Here is a 26417-nt window from a genome sequence, read left to right on the forward strand (position 1 = left end):
ACCACGATTTCACTATTCTAACTTTAGCTAGCGTGTAATGTTGCTGCTTGAGCATAAACAACATCTGCAAAGTTACAACGTTCAAAGTTTAAAGCAAAGGGAGATATTTGCTTTTAAAGAAATCAGTTTCTAAGGACTACAGCAAACGGCCAGCAGGCGACTACACACATTCCTCCAGGGTTGGTGACATCAACAGGCTCAATATTTACATAAACCCCTCCTCCGAGAATATTAAATAAGGTGGGGTGAGGCCATTTTGTATCGCGGCGCTGTTGTGGTATAGTTAGGCTGGAGTGTTGTTGCCGCGATGCCAAGGAAACGCTGTTATTTTCATCCGGATTGCAGGTCTGGGGTACTTGCTTTGTTCAGCCTTCCTTGTGGGACGGGGGTGCGTTGCAGAGCGTTTAACATACAGCATGTTATATGCAAGTGTGTATGAGACAGACAGAGGGAAACAGGCGCGCGCGGGGCTCCCGCTGCACATCTCACGGAGGAAAACTTCCACCATCTTCGCGAGTTCAATGCCGGATTTGAACAACGTTAGCTGCGTGAGACAAACACTGCCAGTGCGTGGATGCACGACACGCGCGCTGCACATTTCACGGAGGAAAACTTCCACCATCTTCGCGAGTTCAATGCAGGATATGCACAACGGCTTGTCCTGAAAGCTGGATTTACAAACAGAAGCTGTTTACGGGCCACAACCTGTAAGTCTGATTTATATTTCATCGATGTGTTTTCCTGTAATAGGTTGTAGCAAGGAAGTAAACAGATGACAACGCTGTTCTGCAAACCAGTCTGTTAAATGCTCATTCATACTTAACGTTATCCGACGAACACCTAACGTTACAAACATTAACGTTAAAATCTCAACAGCGAACCTGGCATTAGTGTAAATGATTCTTTGATTAGAGCTTTTATGTGTTGTTTATCTACAGGCATGCTAAACATGGTTCTGTGTGTGATTTGGCTAACTTACTAGTAAAGCCAGTGTTTAGTGTTCGTTTTGGGTTAGTTCTTGCGACAGATATTTGGCTATAATCGTTCTACAAATACAAAAGTAAAAGTGCCATTCAGTAGCGATCACTATAGATCCGCAGTCTTTACTGAACAGGTTCTGCTCGATCATCTTCACTAAAATGTTCTGGGTCTGATTCGGGCTCAGATTGGTGTGGTTTTATTGACGGCTTTGTTTCTAATACTGCCAAAGCACAGTCTACCGGTAAAGGTAAGGGGCGTGACGTTTCCGACAAACGTGCACTAGGCGGTTAGCGAATCACAACACACTGGGCCAGCTAACCAATCTGAGCCCATCGCGTATTTTTGAGGGACTGGCTTCATACAACCCGGAAAGCATCAGACCGTTTTACAAGGAGGGACAGAGCAGTGTAGAATAAAGGTCAAATATATGAAAAATAAAGATTTTTTTTTTTTAAACGAAGCATGAACACATGTTACAGTGCACCCCACAAACACAATCAAGCCTTCAAAAGAATGTGTTTTTACCACCCCTTTAACTTTGATTGAACTCTGTTTATTTGTTTTAATTTGCTCTTTTTTTCTATGTCCCATATTAGTGATGTCCAGTTCTTTTTATTGAACTGGTTCACCCAAATTGGACTGAGCCATCTGAAACCTAAAGTCAGAACAGATCTGCAGGTTACTCGAAATTCACTTTTAGACATGCTTGCTACACTCTTAAAAATAAAGGTGCCAGGAAGAACCAAAAAGGGGTTTTCACTGCAATGCCATAGAAGAACCATCTTTGGTTCCCTGAAGAACCGTTTTGGGAAAGGTTCTTTTAAAGAACCATTTTTTCTAACCATTTTATAGTCTAAAGAACCTTTCTTCGCTATAAAGAACCTTGTTAGCAATGGAAGGGTTCTTTGTATATTTACGGTTCTTCATGGAACCACACACCTCGCCAAAGAACCTTTATTTTTAAGAGTGTAGTCACTCTGACTCAAAATTAACCAAATATCCAGGACTTTATGATCTTATGATTTTCTTACCTCATTCTTTCGGACATATCCGACATGCTTAGAACTGTCTGCTGAGGGTTTTGTAATGGGGACAAAATTATTCTTTCTGCATGTATTTTGCTGAAAAGCATAAAGTATAACAAATTAATCGTTTGGAAATACAACAGTGATCCGATGGCTGTAGTTCTTATGGAGTCAACAGCAGTTCCCAGTTCTCTCTCTCTCTCTCTCTCTAGTCAAGAGACAGCTGATGGTTACCAAAGTTCTTGTGTCACCAGTACACTGAACTGAGGAAACAGTTCGGACTCTGTCATGTCTGCGAAGAACCGATGTATTGCTGATACAAGCATGAATAAACCGAGCTGTTGACTAGAATGAGGGGATGAAATTAAAGTTTTTCTATGGTTTGTCTTGGTTCATATAAAAAGGTGAGTTGATTTAAGTCTAGTTTATTCACTTTATATACTTTAGACATGTCCGCGTTTCACATCATTATTGGGTTGTCTGGCTATCACCAGACCAAGCTCATTTTAAGATTGAACATTGGTCTGGAGAGTCTACTATGTATTTTCTACTGCACAAGAGGCGTGATCAACGAGCATAATTCAAATGACTCCGTACGCAATTGGATAGTCCTTCAACCAATTAAACCACAAGAGGCGTGATCAACGGGCAACGACCCATCACTTCTCTATGCGTCATCGTGTTAAACCCGCCAATACCGCGCCAGATGGATAAGCCAGTCTGTGATTGGTTCCCGCAAAAGTGTTACAGAAGCAGTAGAAACGAATGTACAGGTTTCCAAACTGAGTTGCAGGGCGAGATCTGCCAGCAATTTGATTAGGCTGGATTTACCCAGTCTAATTATTGGGTGCTTTAATAATAGAATTGCGTATGTGACGTCATTGCGTGATAATGGAAAATAAATCAGCGATTTGGTTTTATGAACCGGTACATTGAAGTGAATCGGAAAAGTTTGCAGAAAAGAATCAGACATCCCACCAATACTCTATCTTCCACTTCACCTTCTTCCTTTTATTTTTCTCCCTCTTGGAATGGGCCCTGGCCCATCCATGCCCCCCTTTTCTCTCTTTCTTCCCCCAAGAGAAGGAGGCTTTGTGGAACTCTGTGAAGGGCCAGGGCCATCTATCTGCCCCTGAGTCAATGAAAACAACTACCCTAAACAAGCTACCCTGAGCGAATGAAAGGGGGCACAGTGAGGGAAATGGGAGAAGACTACAAAAAGAAAGTGTGGGTCAAGAGCTTGATCAGTATCATTTGATGCTCGGAAGATATTATAACAGGTGATCTTGAATTAGCGGAAAAGCACTTTTTTGGTCTTTGTATTAAGAAAACATGAATACAAGATTGATTTAATTTTTAAGCGTTTGACCACATTTTCGGGGAAAGACACATTTTTTTTTTCTTGTTTTTGTCTGCTATCTCCAAACCTGTATATCTACATATTTGTTAATAAGTGCATGTGGTTGTCTGTGCAAGTTAATTTATTTATACACATACAGTGCAAGTTCATAAAAAGAGGGATTAATATTCATGTTGAGAGCACATATAAAGTTTTGTTTCTCAACCAAAACAGTCATTTGGTATTTCACACAACATTAATCATAAGAAGTTTGTGCTAAATTAGAGAGGAACTGTATTTTCAGCCTTCAGTATTCAGACTTCAGGAATACACACCTGCTATTGCAATCGATATAATGCTGAAGAGAAGTCAGACATGACTTAATTATGAGTCAAAAGGCATCACTTGCTAGCTTGCAGTTCTCACTCACCTTATTGAACATCAGCTGCTCTGCCTTTTTATTATTTTTGCTTTGATAACTAAACTGCGTCAATGAGATTTTAAATGCGTTTCATATCCCGGTTCAAATTGCACTGGCAGTTCTTTTCAAAATATATAGTCATGCAGTTCTATAATACAAGCAGTAATTGAACCACTTTGGGTATTGTTTTGTCATATTACAAACGATGCCCATCTACCCCAGACAATACAGTTCTTAATGAAACTGAAAATAGAAATCCATATTATTGAACTTGGCTGAGCTTTTGATATATATGTGTATGTAAACGTATAGGAGCAGGCTTTTCAAACATCATTGTCTGATTGATGCCGTGGCTACACTTGTGAGTTAATTCTATTGATTTGAGGCAGTCTTGGCCATGCAGATTGACAGACTGAATCTGCAGATGGACTCATTTCTTACAAATATGGAGTCTTTTGGAACATCTGGAAAAGTCTGGGCTATTTTTAAGCACCAAATGTGTCCTTGATAGATGAGACTGCTGATGCAACTAGATCAAGATGCGTGGATCCTCTTCCTGATTTTTATATTTGTGCAACCTATTAAAATGCAGAATTTTGGTCTTTTTTTCCCAGTTAAAATATCTAAGAATCCTTAAAACAAGATGCATTCACTTGAGAAGTAAAACTGCATATGTTAAATATATCTTGAATTAAGTTCTTAGCCCTTTGGCAAGTTGTTTTTTTTTTAACGAAGTGAAAGTGAAAATCTTATTGAAGTTTACATGCGGTAATAACGCCAATGGGGGAAACAAATACTTTATTCTCAAGATATTCTCTTAATATCTTAAGCAATTTTGCTTTACGAGTGACTTTTGTTTTAACGGTTTAAATATTTTACTTAAAGACAGAAATACTACTGAAATAGTTATATTTTGGCAGTATTAAAGTGTGTGTGTGTGTGTGTGTTCATGTTTTTCTATCCTATTGGGGACTTCAACCTGAATGCACACTCACTCATGGGAACTTATGTCACCAGTGGGACCTAAATTGAGGTGCCCATGAGGAAACGGTTTATAAATCATACAGAATGAGTTTTTTTGAAAATGTAAAAATGCAGAATGTTTTGTGTGATGGTTAGGTTTAGGGATAAAATATACAGTTTCTACAGTATAAAACCATTACGTCTATTGAGAGTCCCCACAAAGATAGCGAACCAGTAGTGTGTGTGAATGTATCAGTATATAACTTTTGCTTTTCCCAGTCTCCCACAGGCTGAATAATTATTCACTGTATAGTGATTGCTGCAGCCTATTAATTCAGATTTTTTCTCCTGCTCTTTTTATTCCACATCCCCTCTTTATCACTCTCTCTCATTCTCTTTCAATTGCTCTTTTACCCTCTCGCCCTCTTTCTTTCTCCTCTGCTCCTGCAGAAGTCCTCTGATGCTGCTTTGCCCTCAGTATCGCCTCCTCCTTCGCAAGCAGCTGAGAAAAGCAAACTGGAGGTACTGTAGTTTTGTGCTTCTCTGTGCTGTGCAGATCACTGATCTTGGTGCTGTGCTTGTGCTGTGCATTCTGGCTGCATCCCAATTCGCATGCTTTCCATCTTAAATAGTTTGTAAGTTTTGCTTTCCAAATGATATTATGTTGAAAATATGCCAAACATGCCCACATTTTTTACTGTTTCTGCTCCTTTTTTAAAAATGCACCTAAAAACAAAGTTTTGTGGGCTTCAGTCCCTGTCTGTTTGCTTTGAAGCCATCTATATGCACACATTTAGCTTTTATCTGGAAGAAAACGAACTAGAAATATTGATTATGTACTAAGACCTATTGGTTACTGAACTCTTTGATATTCTGTATGTAGATGCAATTTATCAAGGTGATATTTTATCACACAACTTGATAAACTTACTAGATACTCTGAATGCACTTTCACTTCCCCAACAAAGTAGTATGCGAATTGGGACAGCCCTTTTTATGCTGTTAATCAATTGCTGAATCAATGTCCAGTGATATAATATGTTACGCAATCCCCATGTCCATGTGGTTGAAGAATGGTTTATGTTGGTTAGTGCTAGACTAGAACATCTTAGCTGGTCAAGTTGGTCAACCAGCATGTTTGGTTAAGATGGTTTGGTTGGGGCCACAGCATAGAAGCACCAAAACATGTTGGTGGCCATTATTATTATTGTTCTAACTTCTAAGGCTGCATCTACATTAATCTGGATACATTTAAAAACAGCGTTTTCATTTCAAAACGCTCGCCGTCCACAGTAGCGTTTTCCAAAAGTTTCTCGTCCACATTGAAATGTCGGGAAACGCCAAATGAACCTTACAGCGCATGTGGAAACCATCATAAAAGCTCATTGAGCCCCATGTTTAAATGCCCAACTTTACAGCAGAATAAAACATGTTTACAGCCTGGTACAAATTGTGGTTTTGGTCTATACGGCTAATTTTGCCCTTTATGACAACTGTGAGGGGGGTGAGTTTTTTGTATAACTCATTCGTTTACATTATATAAAGCATTAAAGTTCTGCATAATTAAGGGCGTGGCCACTTTGAGGGACAGGTGGATAGCCATTTATCTGCTGTCTGTTAGTCTTCGTGTCACTTCAGCTCCGCCCACGTCCCTCCTTTTTGCCCATTTTCTGTTATCCGGGAGTGACGCGCTACCAAGATGGCAACGGCCATCTCATCCATTCTTTGCGCTTCAAAACTCCTCATCAGAATCCTATGGGTGACGTCACGGACACTACGTCCATATTTTTTTACAGTCTATGGTTTTCACACTAAAACATGAAAATGCCATTTTCAAATGGAGAGAAAACAGAGAAAAAGATGCAGTTTCAAACGAAAACAATATTGTGTGGACAAGGCCAAAATAATATTTATTATACACCGATCAGGCATAACATTATGACCTAATATTGTGTTGGTCCCCCTTTTGCTGACCCGTCGAGGCATGGACTCCACTAGACCCCTGAAGGTGTGATGTGGTATCTGGCAACAAGATGTTAGCCGCAGATCCTTTAAGTCCTGTAAGTTGCGAGGTGGGGCCTCTATGAATCGGTAATATAATAATAGGTAATATTTTAATATCTAAGAACAAATAAATTAATTTAATATATGCATTTAATTTCCTGTTGCCACAATTCTCACTACATAATCTATTTGTAAAATGGAGCATGTAAAGCGGATGTAATTGCACCAGCCAAAACCATCTGACTATTGACAGGTTTAGCAACAGATTATATAACCGCTTGTGAGAACGTTAATTTAAACCAAACAAAGGGGAAGGAGAAAGAACCTATAGAAATCACACTGACGGGTTCACATCCATTGTTAAAAAGTGCTGTGGTTGTTTGAGTGTGTGTGTGTGGAGTCAGATGCCTCTGTGCTCTGCTGTGGAAAGGAATCAATAGCACAGCTCTGGCAGCATGCAGAGGGGAAATAGAATAATCAATGTGCCCATAAAGAGCTCCAAACGGCCAATCCGCACCTCTCCTCTAGGCCTGTTCTCCATTTGTTCCGTCTGCTGGTAATCATAGTGCCAGTCAGACACACCACCACCACTGCAGAAAACCCACTCTGATCCTTCGCTCCCACACCTGAACCAGCCTCTCGCTCAGCGTTTTTGCAGCAGCAATTGATTGCGCTGAGAGAAAAGGAGGCTGATAGCTCGATATCAAGGCCAAACCTTTCATGCATTTGTTGGGAGTTTTAAACGGTGCACTTTAAAAGCTATTGCGAAACTGTATGTCGGTGTTTCTTCAATCACTGGCACTTGACAATTTCCCAGAGGTTGATCTTAAACAAAACAAAAGAAATCATAATGTAAATCAACGAATCATTGAAATATTCACAAATCTTGTTAAAATTATTTATATGAATTTCCTGAAATTCTGACTGTCCTCAGTTGTGGAATCTTTTCCATCTTGGCAAGCAATTTTGCTAGTAGTTAGTGTCGTTGGTTTCCGTGGACAAAACGGTGTCAGTGAAGTTTGAGGATGTTTGAGATAAAGAACAAAACATGATCTATGAAAAAAAACCCAGAGAAAAATCAAGGTTGTGAAATTACATTTAATATATTTAAGATACCTAAAATGCTACCTTTGAAATTAGCTTCAGGGAGACAAAATATTCTCCCATTTAATTTCACATTTTTTAAAATGTAATTTCTGTCATTTCTAGGGCTGTGTGATTTTAATTGAAATTGAGTTTTGTTCTTCAATGATTGTTTTTTTTTTTTTTTTTTGATTATGAAAATACGGTAATTGAGATGAAATTTATATTGTGCCCCATTCCTTTTTTTCCCACTTTCATTCATACTTAAAAGCCCAAACTTAACATGCAAACCAGTGAAATCATGTAATGTGACTTTCGTAAATTGCGGTCACTGTGCATATGGCCCCTCCTCCGAGACATCATAACTGTTGATGATGCACTGGAGCCACTGAACCTGGCCCCTCCCCTAACACGATCATAACTAGAGCACATTCGCATCAGTTCCCCCGCTCGATTGCTAGTTACTGTCAGTACCGTTAGACTTACAAAACAGTTTACAAAACAAAAAAACGATGATATCAAGAAGAGGTGGATTAATTTTGTGAACAGCTACCTTGATGGAGAGCTGAGGATCACCACCAACACCTGCCTCTGCAGTGACTTTAAACAGGATAGTTTTACAAACTTTCATCGGAAACAACTGGAATTCACTGATAATCCGCTGCAGAACGGGGCCAAACCGATTATCTCCCACCCGGGCCTTCATCCTCCCATCCCGCCCAACATCTGATGCCATCGTGAACTGTACGAGTGAGTTGAGTGTTGTCTTGTGTGCTACGGCAGCGGTCCCGCGAGTGGGCGTGGTTTCAGCGCTGACAGTGGACACGTCCCCAGCGTTTGAGAGCAGAGAATGCTGCTCATTTTTTCAAGTTTTTAATAAGCTATTTTATTTACTTGGTGGATGTTTTTTATGATTAAAATTTGGCTTGGTGGTTAATAACACATTTGTCTGTGGTGTGACAAACTCAGAATTTAATTTTGACTTTACAGGGACTTTAAAGGTATTTATTTCATAAACTTTATATTCATAAACTTTTTGTTATACTGGTTGAAACTCCCTTAACAATCTGATAGCAATCAATAACAGATGTGGTCTAAATATTAAAAAATGTACATATATCTTCTGGTGAAGTCTCAAGACCAAAGAATTTTCATCCAATCACTGCATTCGGTCCGAATGCAGTAATAGGCTCATGAATTACTCCATAAGGTTTTGGTCATATGGCCCACGTATAATTATTTTGAGCAATATTGTAATCAAGATTATTCACCATAATTGTGATTTTAAACTCTTTATTATCAAAAATGTTATCAAAAACAGTACATAATTGGAGATTTAGTGAAAATGACACTGTGAAGGTCATCTTTATGACAAAAGGACATAGTTATTCGGTGTTGTGCACACACTTCAAGAAACCTAAATATATAGCCTGTGTGTCTTTTAAGCTTTGGTAACCATATTTAAGCTGTCAAAGTACAGGCCTCAAGGAAAAACGGTAAGCCTTGTGCCCTAAGACCTCAGACTTGTAGCTGACTCAACTTTTTTTCCTTGTTCAATTTCTTGTGTGTGTGTGTATGCGTGAGGTGTTTGTGTGTCTGTGTCCTGCCTGTCTCTGAGTACAGTTTATCTGTCACATTATATTTTGTATTTATATTTTCCTCATTTTGACACAGAAGGAGAGAGAGAAGAAAAAGGAGGAGAAAAAGAGGGAAAAGGACACAGATAAAGGGAACAAGCCAGCAGTTTTTGAGAAGGTAATCAACCTCATTACTGACCAAATAGACTGGAGCCATTACCTTTTGTAATGAGAGCCATGTTTTTGAATAATTTCAAGACTTTTTTTTAATTAATTTTTTTAAAGGTAGCCTACCTGATACTTTATCAGCTTCATCTTGTGCTTCTTAAATATGATCTCAGTGGGGAAAGGTTTTACAGATATGAATGATTTGATTCAGGTTTTTTCTTGATTTCCAATGCTTGCATTTTTAGTAAATCTAAATCTTTACAAATCACACATGAGTAGGAGGACCGTGTTCAGTGACCATAAGGAAGATCACAGTCCCGTCTCTTATGAGATCAAACACTCTATGCATTGGAGTTTAATTTGTCCTGCATATTCATATGCCTCTTTGCAGTAAATTAGTTCACTGGAATCTCTGGATTCATTTTAGTTGAAAACCTCATGTGGGGGATTGCGGATTTAAGGTGGTAAGATTGTGACATAGCTGAGCTATTATTTGTTCAAATTTCAAATTTGTTATCTTTGTGGCTTGAATGGGGTTAAGTCAACAAAAGTGTGTTACATTGATATTAAATAGATCCCAAGGCATTTGTAGAAAATGTCAGAGAAAAGTATGTTAAAAAGAAGAAAAAAAAAAGTTAACATTTGCCAATTTTGACCTTTTTACCATTTGTCTAGCTGCTTTTGTAAAGACTAGTTGGAAATTGAAATTGATCACAATTATTTTCACTTTGTGATTTGAAAGAAAATGTAAATAAAATATATTTATTATAAATTTTATTCATATTTATGTATACAATACAACATTTTGGGGTTGAAGATTTTTTTTTAATGTTTTTGAAAAGTTTTTTCAGCTCACCAAGGCTGCATTTATTTGACAAAAAAATGCAGTAAAACAGTAATATTGTAATATAAAAACAACCTTTCTATTTAAAGTGTACTGTTTGTGAGAGTTATATATATATATATATATATATATATATATATATATATATGGGATGCCACAATTCTGAATATAATTGAACCGTTCGGTACGACATTCACGGTTCAATACGCGCTTGTGAATTGCGTTTTTTTTAGTTTGTTTTGCATTTAATTAATTATTTGCCTACACATTCTATCATTTGCCTCCATCCCAATATACTGAACAACGCGACATACTATAGTTATTCGCAATCACGAAAGTTAATTATTTTCATGCATTTTAAATCCTTGCGGGTTAAACATTTCATTTGCGTGCTTATGTACTGTTTTAACATGCGCTTTTCCGAGCGCGCACACTAAACGCCTGTCAAACACGTGATTACTGGACTATGTAGTCTTATTGACATGTTGAGTCTTGTATTACTAGTTGATGGTAGCCACTGACATCCATATTATTATTTCCTACAATGGGGACCAGCAACTGTTGGTTTACAACATTCTTTAAAATATATTTTATGTCCAACAGAAGAAATAACTATATTGAGGTTTAAAACAACTTGAGCGCGAGTAGTCGATGACTGAATTTTCATTTTTGAGTGAACTATTCCTTTAATGTTAATAAAACAACAAAAGACAAAGAGAACAACTTTAATACGGTAGCTTTAATAAGAATCAATGTATATTTTATAGTGAAGTCTATGTAGTGTTTTATTTTTAAATTTATTCATTCAATTTCATACTTAAATACTGCTGTATAGCTCTGAGCTGCCAGTGTAAATCTTTTTATATATTAATTTTATATTAATACAATACCCTAGGAATTAGTTTTTTTTTTTTAAAGTAAAGTTTTAAGTTTAAGTAAGGTTTTTCAAGTCTTTTAAGTAAAATAAAAAAATAGTATTTTTTTTTCTCCTTATCCTCTTGCTGTTCCTGTCTGCTAAGAATAGAATAGCAAAAAACTGATGTGACAAGCCATCAGAACCGAACCAAACCGAAAACCGTGGTTAAAAACTGAGGTATGTATTGAACTGTGGACTAACTGTATTGTTGCTTCCCTGATATATATAATTAGTGCTAGGCAAATTAACACGGGCGATTACTTTTTTCATTTTAACGCATTTAAAATATTTAACGCAGCGTTCGTTTTTATATACATTTTTGCCTAGTGTTACATTATATGATCACGCTCTTATTCATGTAAATGCTTTTAAACCATCTAATCGTGACAAGACAGAAGAGAGCGCGCTGTATGTCAGTGTACTGTCTGTTTGGCTGCATCTCAATCCCTAGTTGCTCCAGTCTCGTGCACACATCGAGTTCTCTTTCGCTCTTGAACAAACAATAACAAAAACAGAGTGAATGTTGCCAAAATGCCAGTTTTGTCGAGTATTCTCATAATAAGAGTCTTAAATGAGTTAAATAACTTCTTAAATGAACGTGAGAAAATGAGATGCGCGTGACAGCGTGTCATGTTCGGCAGCCGCCGATCTTAAAGTCACAGCATTCAATAATGATGTCTGTCATTAATGTTCATCAAAGAACTAAGGTAACAGAGAAAAGATGATTAATCTATATTTAATTTATTATTCATGCAGGTAAGAAAGGTGTTCGATAACTATTACATTTATGTATATGTCTAACAGGGAAGGCCACAGGTAAATATAACATTTATTGTAATGGGTTTATTTAAAGATTGTTTTAAGTTCACTTAAATTAAAGTTGCTTTTTTAAAGTCTAATAAATGTTGAAATTGGGAGCTTTCAGTTATACTGTAATGTAACGTCATTAATGTTTCAATGAGACATTAGTATCAGTGATACTGGCCTTCATTCATAAAAAGATGCCATTACAACACATATTTAAAATATGCTGTCTTTAAATTGTTTCTACATTAATTTGGAGAGTAACTGAAATTATTACAATATCAAAATATTAAAAACTCCAAAAATATTGCAATTAATCGCGATTAATTACAGAAAACAATGCGATTTAATTAGTTAATTTTTCAAATGGATTCACAGCACTAATATATATATTATATATAGTTTTGTTTATAATGTATTATAAATGATGTCAAAATAATAGCGTAATCCAATTTTTTTTTAAATAGCCACCACGTATATATACTATGTATACTGTAGTGTTTCACATATATATACACGATGACTTCATTGAAGATGTATAGAATGCAATTGCCCGCATGGAAACAACCACACTGCTGTTCATTTTACAGACAAACCCCCAGAGTGTCTGATCTCTAGTGCTTTGAGCGGTTTATCGAGCGGGTTTCTTCCGCACCAGTGGACACGTAGAGTAACAGATATTGCAGGCTTGACTTCATCTCTCTGTACTGCAGAGATGTTGAGCAAACAAGCAAACACGTCTTAGATGTGCTGAAATAGCCACAGCAGCAATAATTTAAAATTTTTGTCTAGTCGACAGCACACATTCACAACTCTGCAACACAAGGGAAAAACAACATGAACAGCCATCTTACATTTGTACTTGTGTAACGGTCCTCACACTCCAGGCACCTTGCTTTCCTTCGGGCTACACTTCATAACCACTCGCAGTCACACACACCTTCCCCTCCCCTGAAGCGCAGTTTGGGGTCACCTGGGATCATAACGCAGAAAACAAACGCATAAGAAAGTGGCAGTCGTGTGTAAGAGAAAAAAAAAGTGTGCAAGGCTTTTGGGAATGTGTATTATTGTCATCTGGCTGTCAGAGAGCACAATGGTGGTATTTGATTGACAGGCGGGATTGCGAGGCTGGGTGGCCCTGAGTGAGAATGGAGAAAGAGTCACGGAGAGGACAAGAGTGCTGTGCTTTTTTTCAGTAGTGTCTCTCGCGTTCTGTTATTCTCTAACTCTCTCTCTGTATGGCTCCTTATCCTTCATGCTCTGTTGTCCTGCACAAGTGGCTCTTAACTTGATTTTACATTGGACATACAGTGGTGACCAACTAGCATGTAGTACAGAAATAGGTAAAACTAGATGATGGGTTTGATAGGCAAACCTGTGCACGTCTGCTGCGATCCGAGTCCAAACGCGGTCTGGTTTCACCACTCTACATCTACATTAATCGGGATACATTTGAAAACAATGTTTTCATTTCAAAACACTCCCCGTCCACACTAGCATTTTACAAAAGTTGCTTATCCACACTGAAATTTCTGAAAATGCTTAAATCACCTTGCTGTGGATGCGTAAAACGTAATAAAAGCTCACAAGATGATGATAACGGAGATCAGATATAATAAAATTCTCATGCTTTATCATTTTATTAGCAAAATATCCCACTACTACTCACTGTTTTGTCCAGGTCGCACTCAAAACCGTATGGTCTAAAAGGCAATTGCCCTCATGTTTTGCCACACGACAGTAATTGTGAGACATTTTCAGTATTTCATGAAATATGAAGATTCAACAAAGGAGCATTTATCTTTAGCAACACTATGAATGTAAATAGCAGGCACAACAATGCCAGTATAACCATAGATATTATGGGCACAATATGAGTCACATGATTAAACATGCGTCATTATTTTCGATCACCATCCACACTACAATGTGAAAACAGCCTTTTCAAATGTATCCACGTGGGAGAGCTCTGTCTTTGTTGACAAAAACGCCATCTCTGTGTGGACAGAAGGCCAAAATGGAGAGAAAAAGATGCGTTTTCACATGAAAACTTATTAGCGTGGGCAAGGCCTGAACTTGATTCTATCGAACCCTGTTGCGTTTGCGGGTCAATATGTGCAGCAGAATGAATGACACCCGAGTTCACTGTATGTGCGACACATGAAGGCGACTTTCTGCTACTTGCAAACAGACTCTTTTGAGGAGACAGCGGATTGTGAGCCATTCATTTGTCATTCACTATGCGTGATTGCACTGCAAGCTCACTCTCTCGCTTGTATACATGGTAAATCATCGCTGTCATCCCTTGTGTTTTGTTGAGCTAATGACGTTGTCATTGGCTAAAATGCATGCACGGGTTACATTTTCTTCCTGAACAAGTGCACACATGAGGACCGGTTTGGGTTGGGTTGTTTTCACACTTAATCAGATTTTTTTAAATCTTGTTGATTGAATGATTCAATTACTCAATTCATTACTGGATGAATCAGCATTTTTTGAACAATTCTTTTGAATAAATTATTCAATTACAAATATATTTTAACGGTCACTTGTCACCATCTGGTAGTGTAAACAATGTAATCGATACAATCATTATTTGAAGCTCCATGTTACTTTAAAAAGGTGATTTGCTCTGTTTTGATCTGTTTTGATACCTGAAATATAAACTTGTATCCCAGTACTTCCGTGATATGAATGTTCGTATGAATAATATGGACATAGAAAAAATTATACTGTGATGTTGAAAAGACAAAAAGACTGTTTGTGAAGCTGCCATACCTATACATGACAACTGCATTCTCTGGATCAGCGGCAGTGGTTACCCCTATGCACTCCCGGTCCGCATGACAGCTTTCACTTTACCCATTTTTATTGCAAACTATGCCCCGTTTCGAACTAAACTGCCAGTGTTAAAGTACCCTTAAGAAAAGACTGTAATCATGCTGATTTCAAATTCATAATTCATTTTTAAGGGGCAACTGTATTGAACACAAAGCATGGGTTCTCTGTATATTTTTAACACAACAGTTTTAGTCCATTTTGTGTGGGTGCAACTTTTCCAAAGGGCTTTAGTGAAGTGTCTTTATAGAGTGCAACACTCCGCGTCCATAAGTACAAATCCATTTCATTTTCTCCATAGGTGAATTGATTTTAATGATAACTTAATGACCTTTGAAGACAGGCCGACTATGAGCTATTAGGATTAGATTGTCATTTGTAACGTTTCATTGGATTGTAGTTCTTTCCTTCATTAAAGCCGTTACCTTTTAGTCTTGTACCTTTTGTCTTTTTGTCTAATTTTCAAATACTTTTTTTTTTTTTGCTTCAAATCAAAGTTTGTAATGTTGTGATTTTTACCGTGTAGCTGGTTGGTTTGGTTCATGGCTTGTAACTAACAAATCCATATGAATGGGAAAAACCATGGCCTCTAAAAAAGTCGGCAGGTACTGTTGCACTCTATTGATTTTATAAATTGGCATGCACCAACAGTAGTATTGCATGATCAAGAAATGATTAATAATAATCAAAGTTAACAATTCTTCCACTAAGTAACATGGTTTATTACGCTAACTAGGCTTTTTATATGTTTGCCAAGCAGCATATTGTTTGTGTCTTTGAATGCTGCTGATCAATTCAGAATTTAGAGTCAGAAATATGAGTGTCACAATTGTGTAAATGCAACATTTAGAAGTGTTTTTCCCATCTGTCTGCCACACACACACTGGACAGTTTATTATATTATTATTATTTGTCGTATTACAAAGTGACAAAGTTGCACCAAAATACTGTAATTTGGTTGGATGAACAGCCTTTGACGTCAGCTAAAATGGATATGGCAAATGTTTTCTTTCTTTTTTAAATGTTGTTTATTTATTCCTAGCACATTATATGATTAGTTGCATTTTGTTATTTGCATGCACTGTAAACCCGAATAAGTTCCCAGAACTCAAAAAAATTGAGGCAATCGATTGCCTCAAATTTTTTAAGTTGAATAACTTAAAAGTCACAATTTTCCAGAACTTAAAAGGTTGGATTACCTGCTACTTGTACCTTTTGATCACAGTTAAATTAAAGTGCTCATTTAGCTCAGCTCAAATATTTGCAGTTATATGACTTACAGTTTTCTGTTAAGGCAACTCAATTATTTTCAATTATTATAACAAAGTTTTGCGTTTTCACATAACTTTAAAAAATAAGTACACAACCACACCATTTTATGTTAACAAAACTAAATTTTTATTGCTTTGTGTTGTCATTGCTTTAAGTACACGTTAGTCAAATATGTTGAGTTTGTTTACTTAAAAACATGTGACTCAAACTTAAAATTTTGAGGCAATTGAGATCCAGCACAGTTTTAATCAGAAAAGCTGAATAAGTTTTAAAATAGATTCTATTTTAAGTACTTTGACCTCCTGTGAGATTTACTCACACACAGACATCAAGAATTAGCCTATGAATCTCAACCATGGTGACACGCTTCATGCCGCAATGCATTATGGGAGCCATGGATGAGTTTCGCACGATGCACCCAGAATGCATTGCGGCATGAATCATGTCACCATTGTTGAGATTCATAGGCTGATTCTTGATCTCTGTGTGTGAGTAAGTCTTGCAGGAGTTAGAAGTGCTTATTGTGTGATGTGTTAAACCAGAGAACAAAACTTATGTACACGTTATAAAAATCGTTTAGTTTGTAGGCTACGTTAAACTGATGACAAAAAAAATACAATAAATAAATTAAATAAATACATTTTGTCTTCCACTAACACATTTCAGTTTGCCCCAATTAAATTGTTTTAATAGGCTATGGTTGTAATTTATTTGTTATGATGGATTTTACTTATTTGGTTAAGCACTTTGAGATTTTATTGTATTTTAGCATGTGCTATATAAATTAAGTTTATTTTTAAATCATCTCTATTTGAAACAACAGAAATAACAGGACTTCATCATTCTTAGCATGTAATTACTTAATTCTATTAAGTTGTACTTCATTTATGTTTTTAAGTTATGCTTACTTATTCACAAAAAAGTTCCATTTAATAAAAAAAATCAGTTGAAATTACTCAAAAGGAAGACCATGTTACACCAACTTGAAATAATTAAGTTGGTAGAATTTTTTCTAAAACTTTGAGTATACACTACTTAATCTATTTAATTAATATGAACGTTCGGGTTTACAGTGTGCTTCGGAACCAACCCGCAACTTGTTTTTTGGCTCACAACCCGTTAGTCCACTGTCCTACGTTCTTGCAATCTTTCTCAACTATGTGCGGTTGTATGTTGTGTGAAGTGCGGGTCACAGTGGAGAAGATTGAAAATGCAGTGGCCTTTGGAAGTCCAGCTGCAATCTCTCCACTTTCTGCTCCACTGAGTCAAGAATATTCACGGTGTTTGTAACTCCTGGAAGACGACTAAGCGTTAAGATAGACTGAGTTTTTGCACTGCTGGGGCACCTCCTGTTCTAGAGCAGTCTCACACCGTTCCCTGAGGGAGAGGGATGAGATGAAGCGAAAAGTGTGAAAGATGAAGGAATGGAGGGAGAGATCCTGACAGGGCAGTTCAGAACCTTTGTGCCTTTGGGGCTGGTGCCTGTGGCCATACGTGACAGCTCATGTGTGCACCTCCACACACACACACAACCAGCACACTGATGTAGAACAAACTACATTCAGTTGGCTGTAGTGGGTCCATCTGTCTGCTGTCAGACTGGATTGAGATGAACTTTATGACTTTGAATCAGTGGTTCATTCTGTATCAATACTAAATCTATACCTTAGGCCTGAGGCAAACTGCCCCCTAAAAGGGACACAACGGGTAATGTCTGTTATTTATTTAGTTGGCTTTTTAATATTTTTAATATCTCGTTTAATATTTTTTTCTCAGTTTTAGTCTGCTGCAAATACTTGTCATGAGATTAATTACAATTATTTTATTTTGAAAGTTGTAGTTTTAAAAAAAATTATAATTTTGTGAAACTAAGAATGTATTTATTTGACTTTTATCTCATCATTGTACTAGTGAAGTTAAGTTAGAATAAGTTATTAACTCTTAAAGGGTTAGTTCACCCAAAAATTTAAATTCTGTCAAATCTGACACCTCCATAGACAGCAATTTAATTACCACTTTCAAGGCTCAGAAAGGTAGTAAAAACATCATTAAAATAGTCCATGTGACTCAAGTGGTTCAACCTTAATTTTATGAAGCGTCGAGAATACTTTTTGTGCGCAAAAAAACAAACAACAATAATTTATTCAACAATTTCTTCATGTCTGTGTCAGTCTCCTACAAAGTGCTAACGTTGTAAATACACTGCAGCGCTTCCAGGTTCTACGGCAGAACGGCGGCTTACCATTGGCCGATGCTGTTCACGTGAGCACCATGACACTTGCGTGTGATGCTGACGCAGGAGCTGGCCAACGTAAACTGGGTGGGAGACTGACACAGACGAGAAGAAATGGTTGAATAGTCATTATTTTTGTTTGTTTTTTGCGCACAAAAAGTATTCTCATTGCTACATAACATTATGGTTGAACCATTGGAGTCACATGGGTTATTTTAACGATTTCTTTCCTACCTTTCTGGACCTTGAAATTGGTAATTAAATTGCCGTCTATGGAGGAATCAGAGAGCTCTTGGATTTCATCAAAAAATATCTTAATTTGTGAAGGTCTTACGGGTTTGGAACGACATGAGGGTGAGTAATGACAGAATTTAAATTTTTGGGTGAACAAACCCTTTAAGTTGCTTTACTAAATAAATAAATTATTTACTAAGTAAGTTAATTTAACTAAGCAAACAACATATGTTTGATATTTTTCTCACACCGTATAAATGGCTCTTTAAATGTGAAAATAATATAAACTCCTTTTTTTAGTATGAGCTCCCAAGCAAAAGGATAATCATATTTAGAGGTCTTTGGCATCAATCAGATTGCTAATAACTGCTAATAACTGTATTACCCTAATAACCTTAATAAACTAATATCTGTTGATCTGCTTGGTCAAAAACATAGCTGTGTTTCAAAATCTGTTTAAAAACACTCATTTGTTTTTGAAATTCCAAAAATTCGATACTGCTAGTGCAGAGGTGTTCAAACTTGTTTTTTAAGGGGGCCAGATTCAATGTTGTGGACACACCTGATTTGGTAGCACCGCACATGTAATATTAATTCATCCCCAGGCCAGACACCCCAGCGCTAGCATTTAGAAATGACACACTGCACCTTTAAGAGTAAGATGAGTGTGTCTGCACCATTTTTTCTCTTTTTCTCTGTTGAGTGCAAATATTCCTCAGCTAGCTATCTATCAAACCTTAATTTGGTCTTCCCTGAATGGCTGAATGAGATGCCATGCACATCTCTTAAAGCGCTCCTGCGGGGAACAAGGGTGCCTGCCTTGTGGCCTCTGATGCATATTTTTCCCCTGGACAACCTTCATTTGTCTGTCGTTGTGAGTTAATCTCCATACATATTTCCTTTGCCATCAAAGGTGCTTGCTGGCTTATGTTAAAATCACCCAAGCGAGGACCTTACAATGATATTCATAGCCTCTCCTGAACCTCCGCAACTGTGTGTGTGTGTATGATTGTCGCTTTTGTCATGCCCCCCAGCATGACCTCTCCTGATCCGTAGTCTGTGACTCACATGTTGAGATCGCCAGAGCCGTGTGTGTTTTAGGGAGTGTGAAAAAAAAAAAGAAAATCCAGAGAGAGAAACCAGCGCTGACCCCAGGTCAATGTAGACTGATTAAGATGGCATTCTGGCTTCATGTGTGACACAACGGAGGGATTTATAGCGAGTCTGCCACTTAAAACAACATCCTGTCAGCACTAGAGAAAGGTAAACGTCTTTCGCTATGCATGATGGTTTATTTAGCTTCGTAAAAACATTCAGAGAGGTTTGTGTGTTTGCCAGGCTGAGATGATGTAGAACTAAGTAAATTCAGTTGGCTGTAGTGGATACTCCATCTGTCTGCTGTAGGGTTGGATTGATACCAATACTTTGGCCTTGGTACGATACCAGCCTTTGGTGCCTCAGTATCGATGGCAACGGATAAACAGCCTCGGCCGACTGATTAAATGATTTTAATAGAATTGTTAATTTAGTGTTAATTTGCTTTTAATCTCAGTGTTAGTAGCATCCATTTCCTTTTTTCAAAAGAGAAAATCAGCAAATCGTCCTGTTGTAAATTTGCAATAAAATATTTATTTGTTTGGTTAAAATTTCTACTATTTTATAGATATATTTCTGTTTAGAAGTTTGGGGTCATTAAGAATTTTATATTTTCTTTTTTTTCAGTGAATTAATGAAATCCTTTATTCAGCAAGGATGCATTAAATTGATCAGAAGTGACAGTAAAGACTTTTATATTGTTACAAAAGATTTATATTTCAAATAAATTATTTTCTTTTGAACTTTCTATTCATCAAAGGACCCTGAGGGGGGAAAAAAATCAGTTTCCACAAAACCATTAAGCAGATAATAAAAAAATGATGGATCATTTGACACTGAAGACTGGAAGGCTGTTATTTCAACATTAATAGCATAAAACGGTTATTTTAAATTGTAATAATATTTTACAATGTTACTTTTTTACCCTATTTTTGATCAAATAAATGCAGCCTTTGGTGAGCTTCATAGAATTCTTAAAAAAAATCTCCCTCAATCCATAAATAACACGGATATATTTTCGACAACCTGATCTCCACAGGCTTCACTGTTTTATTAGTGGTGTTTGCTAAGACGCGCAACACTGTTGCTCATACTCCAGGGTTTGGGATTTAAACAAACTCCTAACTCAAAGTATTAAACTGTAGCACTTACAGTAACTCACTCTGCACTGTTTGTGCTACAGATATGAGTAAAACCTCACATTGTGGGGCTTGTTGAGGTATTGTGTGATATTGTTGTGGTATTGTTTTCTAAGTGATCAGACTTCACTTGACGGATGAAAATATTGTAGAAACTCCGGTGGTCCCTTTTGGCCTAGTAACATTTTTGCGGTCATGCAACATGTCATTCTAATCTAGTCTAGTCTAGTCATTCTATACAAAAGCTAAGTAGCGTTTTATACTGTAATCAGCTATGCACCATTCTTCTGCTTTTTAGACATAACGGTCCCTTGTATGAACTGAAATGTACACCAGATGGTCTATAATGCTTTTTGGAATATTGCTAATATGGGATACATTTTTGATGGAGGCTTGTTATTATGACATGCTGCTCATAAATGAATGGATGTGAGTCTGTCTGGCGCCTCACAAGAGGGTTCATGCCTGTTCATAGGATCATGTCTGTCATTGCTGTAGGGAAGTTACTCCGTGAAAACAAAATTGTTCAATTTACTTGATTCAATTCTGCAAACTCGTTGCTTTAATTTAATTAAGCATAACTTAATTTTATCAAGTTGTTCTTACTTAAACCATTTTAAGTTTTGTCAACTTAATTCTTTCTGTGATCTGAGGAAGTGTACTCCCAGAGTAGACTGGGTAAACCCAGCCTGATCTGCTGGCTATTTGATTTTGCTCTGCAACTCAGTCTGGAAACCTTTACATTAATTTCTACTGCTTCTGTTACACTTTTGCGGCCACCAATCACAGACTGGCTTATCCACCTGGCGCGGTATTGGCGGGTTTAACACGATGACGCATAGAGAACTGATGGGTCGTTGCCCGTTGATCACGCCTCTTGTGGGCTGATTGGTTGAAGGACTATCCAATTGCGTACAGAGTCATTTGAATTATGCTCGTTGATCACGCCTCTTGTGCAGTAGAAAATACATAGCAGACTCCCCAGACCAATGTTCAATCTTAAATTGAGCTTGGTCTGGTGATAGCGAGACAGCTCCCAGAGTGCGTTGCAGCCTGAATAAATACATTTCTTTGTTTTACCATTTTTGGCTTTTTTACAATTTTATTTGCTTTCTTGTGTTAGTATTTCCCCAATAACGACAGCAAATAAAATTGTAATGGTCTTATTAATTAATAATAATAATAATAATTATAATAATAATAATAAACATTACCATTGTTGTGTTTTGCATGCTGAATGTCTGTTTGTGTGGCTCAAGCATGGTCAATTGCAAGATATTGTCACTAATATAGAGGGATTATATCAACTTAACTAAAAGTTTCACAAGGTATTTATGCCATAAGTGTTTGCAATACAATTTTAAAAGATCATTATTTTAATAAAAAATTTAAGGAAAGTCAACTAAAAAGTATTAGTAAGAACAACTGTTGGATTTTACAGTGATCAAAATGTAACTCAGCTGTTACTTAAATAACATTCACCATCACAGTCTCTCAAAACTCAGGAAGGGAAGAAGATGGGAAGTGTAAGGAATTGGTAATTGTTAGGAATTTACAAATAACATGATATTATTCTTAAATGTGTTCTGTACTTAATACAATAATCAAGTAATACCATTTTTAATATATTTGTTTATATAACTTCATTTTATTTTTTTCAATAAATTTTTTTCCCCTTCGGTATTGAATTTTAATTAATTATTTATTTTTTTATTTTTCTATCTCAGCTAAGACTGAGATACGTTCTACCTGTCGATCATTTTGGATGTTCCATATGTGCCGAGCTGGAAGTTGAGATCATGGTAGCTGAAGCGGATTATTTAAGTTGAGTACCATATTGAGCTTCATAAGCAGTTGTTAGTTAGTTGTTAGGATGATGTGCCATCTCTCTTACAGTGCTCTCAACAGTATGATGGTATATTTTTAGGGCAGGGTTTGGGAAAAAGAGGCTGTGTCTAATTCAGTAGTTGATGAAAAGTTCCAGAATGGCTAACATTGTTTACAGCACTTTTAACAACAACAAAAAAAGTCCCAGTTCCTTATCTTTTTGTATTTTAGGAAAGAATCAACTATTATTTTATTTTATTTATTTCTTCTCCAGCAGTAGTTTCCAAAATCTTCGAGATCTTGGAGGGTCTGAACGAAGCAGCAGCTTGTTGGCTTGTGCTTTTATTATTTTTTTCTTCTTTTCCAAAGCAGCTTTGAGTTTACTAGATTGCGATTTGTTTTTCCAGTGACCCCAGAAGACCGTTTCTGGAGGGCAGCGACTGCCCAAGTATCTCGTCCTGCCCGACCGTCTCTCATTAAAACTCAGTGAGATGCTCATTAGGGTTTAAGTGGAATTAGTATGAAAAGCTCTCTCTCTGCGCTAATGAAGGCAGCCGCGCCACAATTGTTTTCATTTGCCGTGACTCTCCCTGAATGCAATCAAAAACCTTGACCGAGCCCCCTGCTAGCTCACTCTCTCTCTCTTTCGAGCGCATTTTATCCCATGTGCTTTTCAAGGCCAGTAGGCAAGGTAACTGCACAAATTATCTCTGCATTTACACAACTAAGTCTTTTTTGTCATGTCCAGAATTTGTAAACGTTTCATGGATAAAATAATAAAACATCCACTATTGCTATGCTCAACATAATTTCCCCTTTCTCTCACTGACGCATTAGGCTAGGCTAGCATCTGCTTTGTCTCCAGGGTTAGCGCCCACACAACATCATACACCATGTGTGAATCCACATGTGATGCCGCAACATGCTCCTATCGTTTTTTTTGGCTCTTTGTTGCTCATCGAGAGTTAAAAAAGTGTCTCGCTTCCTTCAAAACACCTGTCTTGCTTTCTCGCTCACTCATCCTCCATTCTTTTCCCTTTGGAAATTAAGCTTACGTTTCAGTCTTCTTTCCCATTTGAGCGATGAATAAATTATCAAAGAAGAAACCAGCAGCGTTTGCCGAACTGAAGATGCTGTTGTTATTGTTTGGTACACATCACATGCATGTGTAGTGTTCTTTGTTTGTGTTTAGGATTCTGGGATTTGTGTCTACGTTATTGTATGAAATGGGAAGCCATCTGTTCACCTGAGAATCATGTTGCTCGTGTGAGACATCGGAGTAAGTGTGTGTATATGTGGAAAGCTCTACATATTAATCACACTTTGTGTTTGTCCTTTTGAGTGTGTGCATGCATTTCTTGCTCAGATCTTTCCATCCCCCTGCTGTTCTTGTGACAGTCTGCTGTCAGGGGACTGTGAGCAGTTGGAGAGGAGGAATTTCCATATTACTCGACCATAGCAAACACACAGATTTACTCGATCCAGTGTAGAATACGGCACATCCAGATGTGCAGTCGGCTGATGGGGAGACAGAGGCCCTTCCCTAGCCTAAAGATGGATGCTGTTTTCAGAGCCCCTACTCCATAATGCGCTCCTGACATAGTGGTTTTTAACTTTTTTGACTCAAAAGTCCCAACACAATTTTCAAAAGCCACTCACCCCCAGGCTGAGATATGGGAAATTACTGAGATATGTTGAAATTTTAAATTAACCACAGTTCATTTTGTAATTCCAGAAATGTAATTTAAATAATTTTCAGTCAGCTCCCTTGAAAGTTTGTGGACGCTCCATGGTTGAGAACCAATTCACTAATCTGAGCTGAGTGGGATTTTTGTTTCAAGCGGACTGTCAGGAAGTCCCGCCTCTTAATCGAAAAAGCCAATCGCTTTAAACCATGTCGTTGCTCATAGAATTTGTGACTGTTCCTGAGGAATGCTCAAGATAGATTTTTGATCATGCAAAATTGTTGTCAATCCTGCAATGAAGGGCAACTGGATATTCAGGCACTCCGTTTTTGGAAAGAAATAATAAATTATGAATGATGATAAATTCAGAATGTTAAAATATACCATCTAGCATGGTTTCCCAAACACATTAAAACTTTTTAATTTAAGTTTTTTAATCATTTAAACTTGGATTTAATGATGTACCAAAATGTAAAAAAAAATTGGACAGGCAAGTATGTGTGTGCAGTTTGTTTGCAAACAGGAAACATTTTGGCAGAAATTATCTAGTGATTTAAGAGGAGTATCTTGGTATAAAAATTGTATGCAGTTTTGTGTTTACATTTACTGCCTTTCAAAAGTTTGGGGTTGGTAAGATTTTACCTTTTTTGATGTTTTTCAAAGAAGTCTCTTATACTCATTAAGGCTGCATATATTGCTTCAAAAATACAGTCAAATTGTGAAATATATTTTTTGTTTGTGGGCAACATCAGCCAAAGAATATATCCAACACACATCGCCTCCTCCCAGGAGCCTCTTACTGAGGTGCCAAAGAAAAGTGGCATATTCGTACGTGTCATAGACGCATTAGCCTGGCAGTTGAACAGGTGAGATCCCATAGACCAATAAGTTCAGGGGCTTTTACATGCTAAATAGAGCAGGTCCTGCTGTTAGTATTATTCGTGTTTAATTAAATGCTTTTGTGTAGAGGTATAACCCTGATCATTGCACTTAATGAAGACACACACGTGCATCTCACTAGTACAAGACTGCATGAGTGTTTGGTGTTTACATTTGCGTTTGTGTGTGTGGTCCGTGCTCTTGATAAGCATATGTGTAGTGGCAGCAGGTGAGATTTTTCCTTTGTAGTCTTTGTGAGGTAAAATGCATAATTAATGTAGATGAGATATTTAAAGCTCAAGGCCTGGCACTAACCAGTGTGATGCACACGCCGCTTTCTCTCTCTGTCTCTGTCTCTCTCTCTCTCTCTCTCTCTCTCTCTCTCTCTCTCTCTCTCTCTCTCTCTCTCTCTCTCTCTCTCTCTCTCTCTCTCTCTCTCTCTCTCTTTCTTCATGTACACTACCATTTAAAAGTTTGGGGTCGGTAAGAATTTTAAAGGCTGAATTTATTTCAATTTTGATCTAAAATAGAGTAAAATAATTATATTGCAAAATATTATCTCAATTTAAAATAACTTTTTTCTATTTGAATATATTTTAAAATGTAATTTGTTCCTGTGATGGCACAGCTGAATTTTCAGCATCATTACTCCAGTCTTCAGTGTCACATGATCCTTCAGAAATCATTCGAATATGCTGATTAAGTGCTCAAGATACATTTCTTCTTATCATCAGTGTTGAAAATAGTTATGCTGATTTTTTGTTTTGTAGAAAGCTAAAAAAAAAAATATATGTTTATTGATATAGAAAATTTGTAACCATGTAAAAGTCTTTACTGTCAAAATCAAATTAATGCATCTATACTAAATAAAAGTATTAATTTATTTTAAAAAAATAAATCTTTCTGACCCCAAACATTTGAACTTTTGAATCCTTTTTAACATTTCAAGTTGTATAAATTAACATTTATTAACATTTTATAATTTAATTTACATTTCATTTTATGAACAAATGTAAAATAACAATGTTTGAGTAATATATTTATAAATTAACATTAACCAATTTTGTGCTTTAAAATTAATTGATTTGTA

The 26417-nt window shown here is 36.9% G+C and overlaps 1 protein-coding gene across 6 annotated transcripts in view; it reads left to right on the top strand.

The window, feature by feature from the left end:
• The window catches only part of smap1 (small ArfGAP 1), a 135677-nt gene that overhangs the window by 53104 nt on the left and 56156 nt on the right, over nt 1-26417 (top strand). The window contains exons 5-6 of one of the 6 annotated variants that reach the window (XM_079843365.1): nt 5180-5251; nt 9491-9571. The exons of 1 other annotated variant lie outside the window; for it this stretch is intronic. In XM_079843365.1, the coding sequence (XP_079699491.1) occupies nt 5180-5251; nt 9491-9571 (153 nt within the window). The remainder of the gene's footprint in view (nt 1-5179; nt 5252-9490; nt 9572-26417) is intronic. 4 more of the 6 variants (XM_079843366.1, XM_079843369.1, XM_079843367.1 and 1 more) reach the window with 4 other exon arrangements.

This window comes from Gobio gobio (assembly GCF_949357685.1).
Source record: "Gobio gobio genome assembly, chromosome: 18".
In the NCBI taxonomy this organism is placed as follows: Eukaryota; Metazoa; Chordata; class Actinopteri; order Cypriniformes; family Gobionidae; genus Gobio; species Gobio gobio.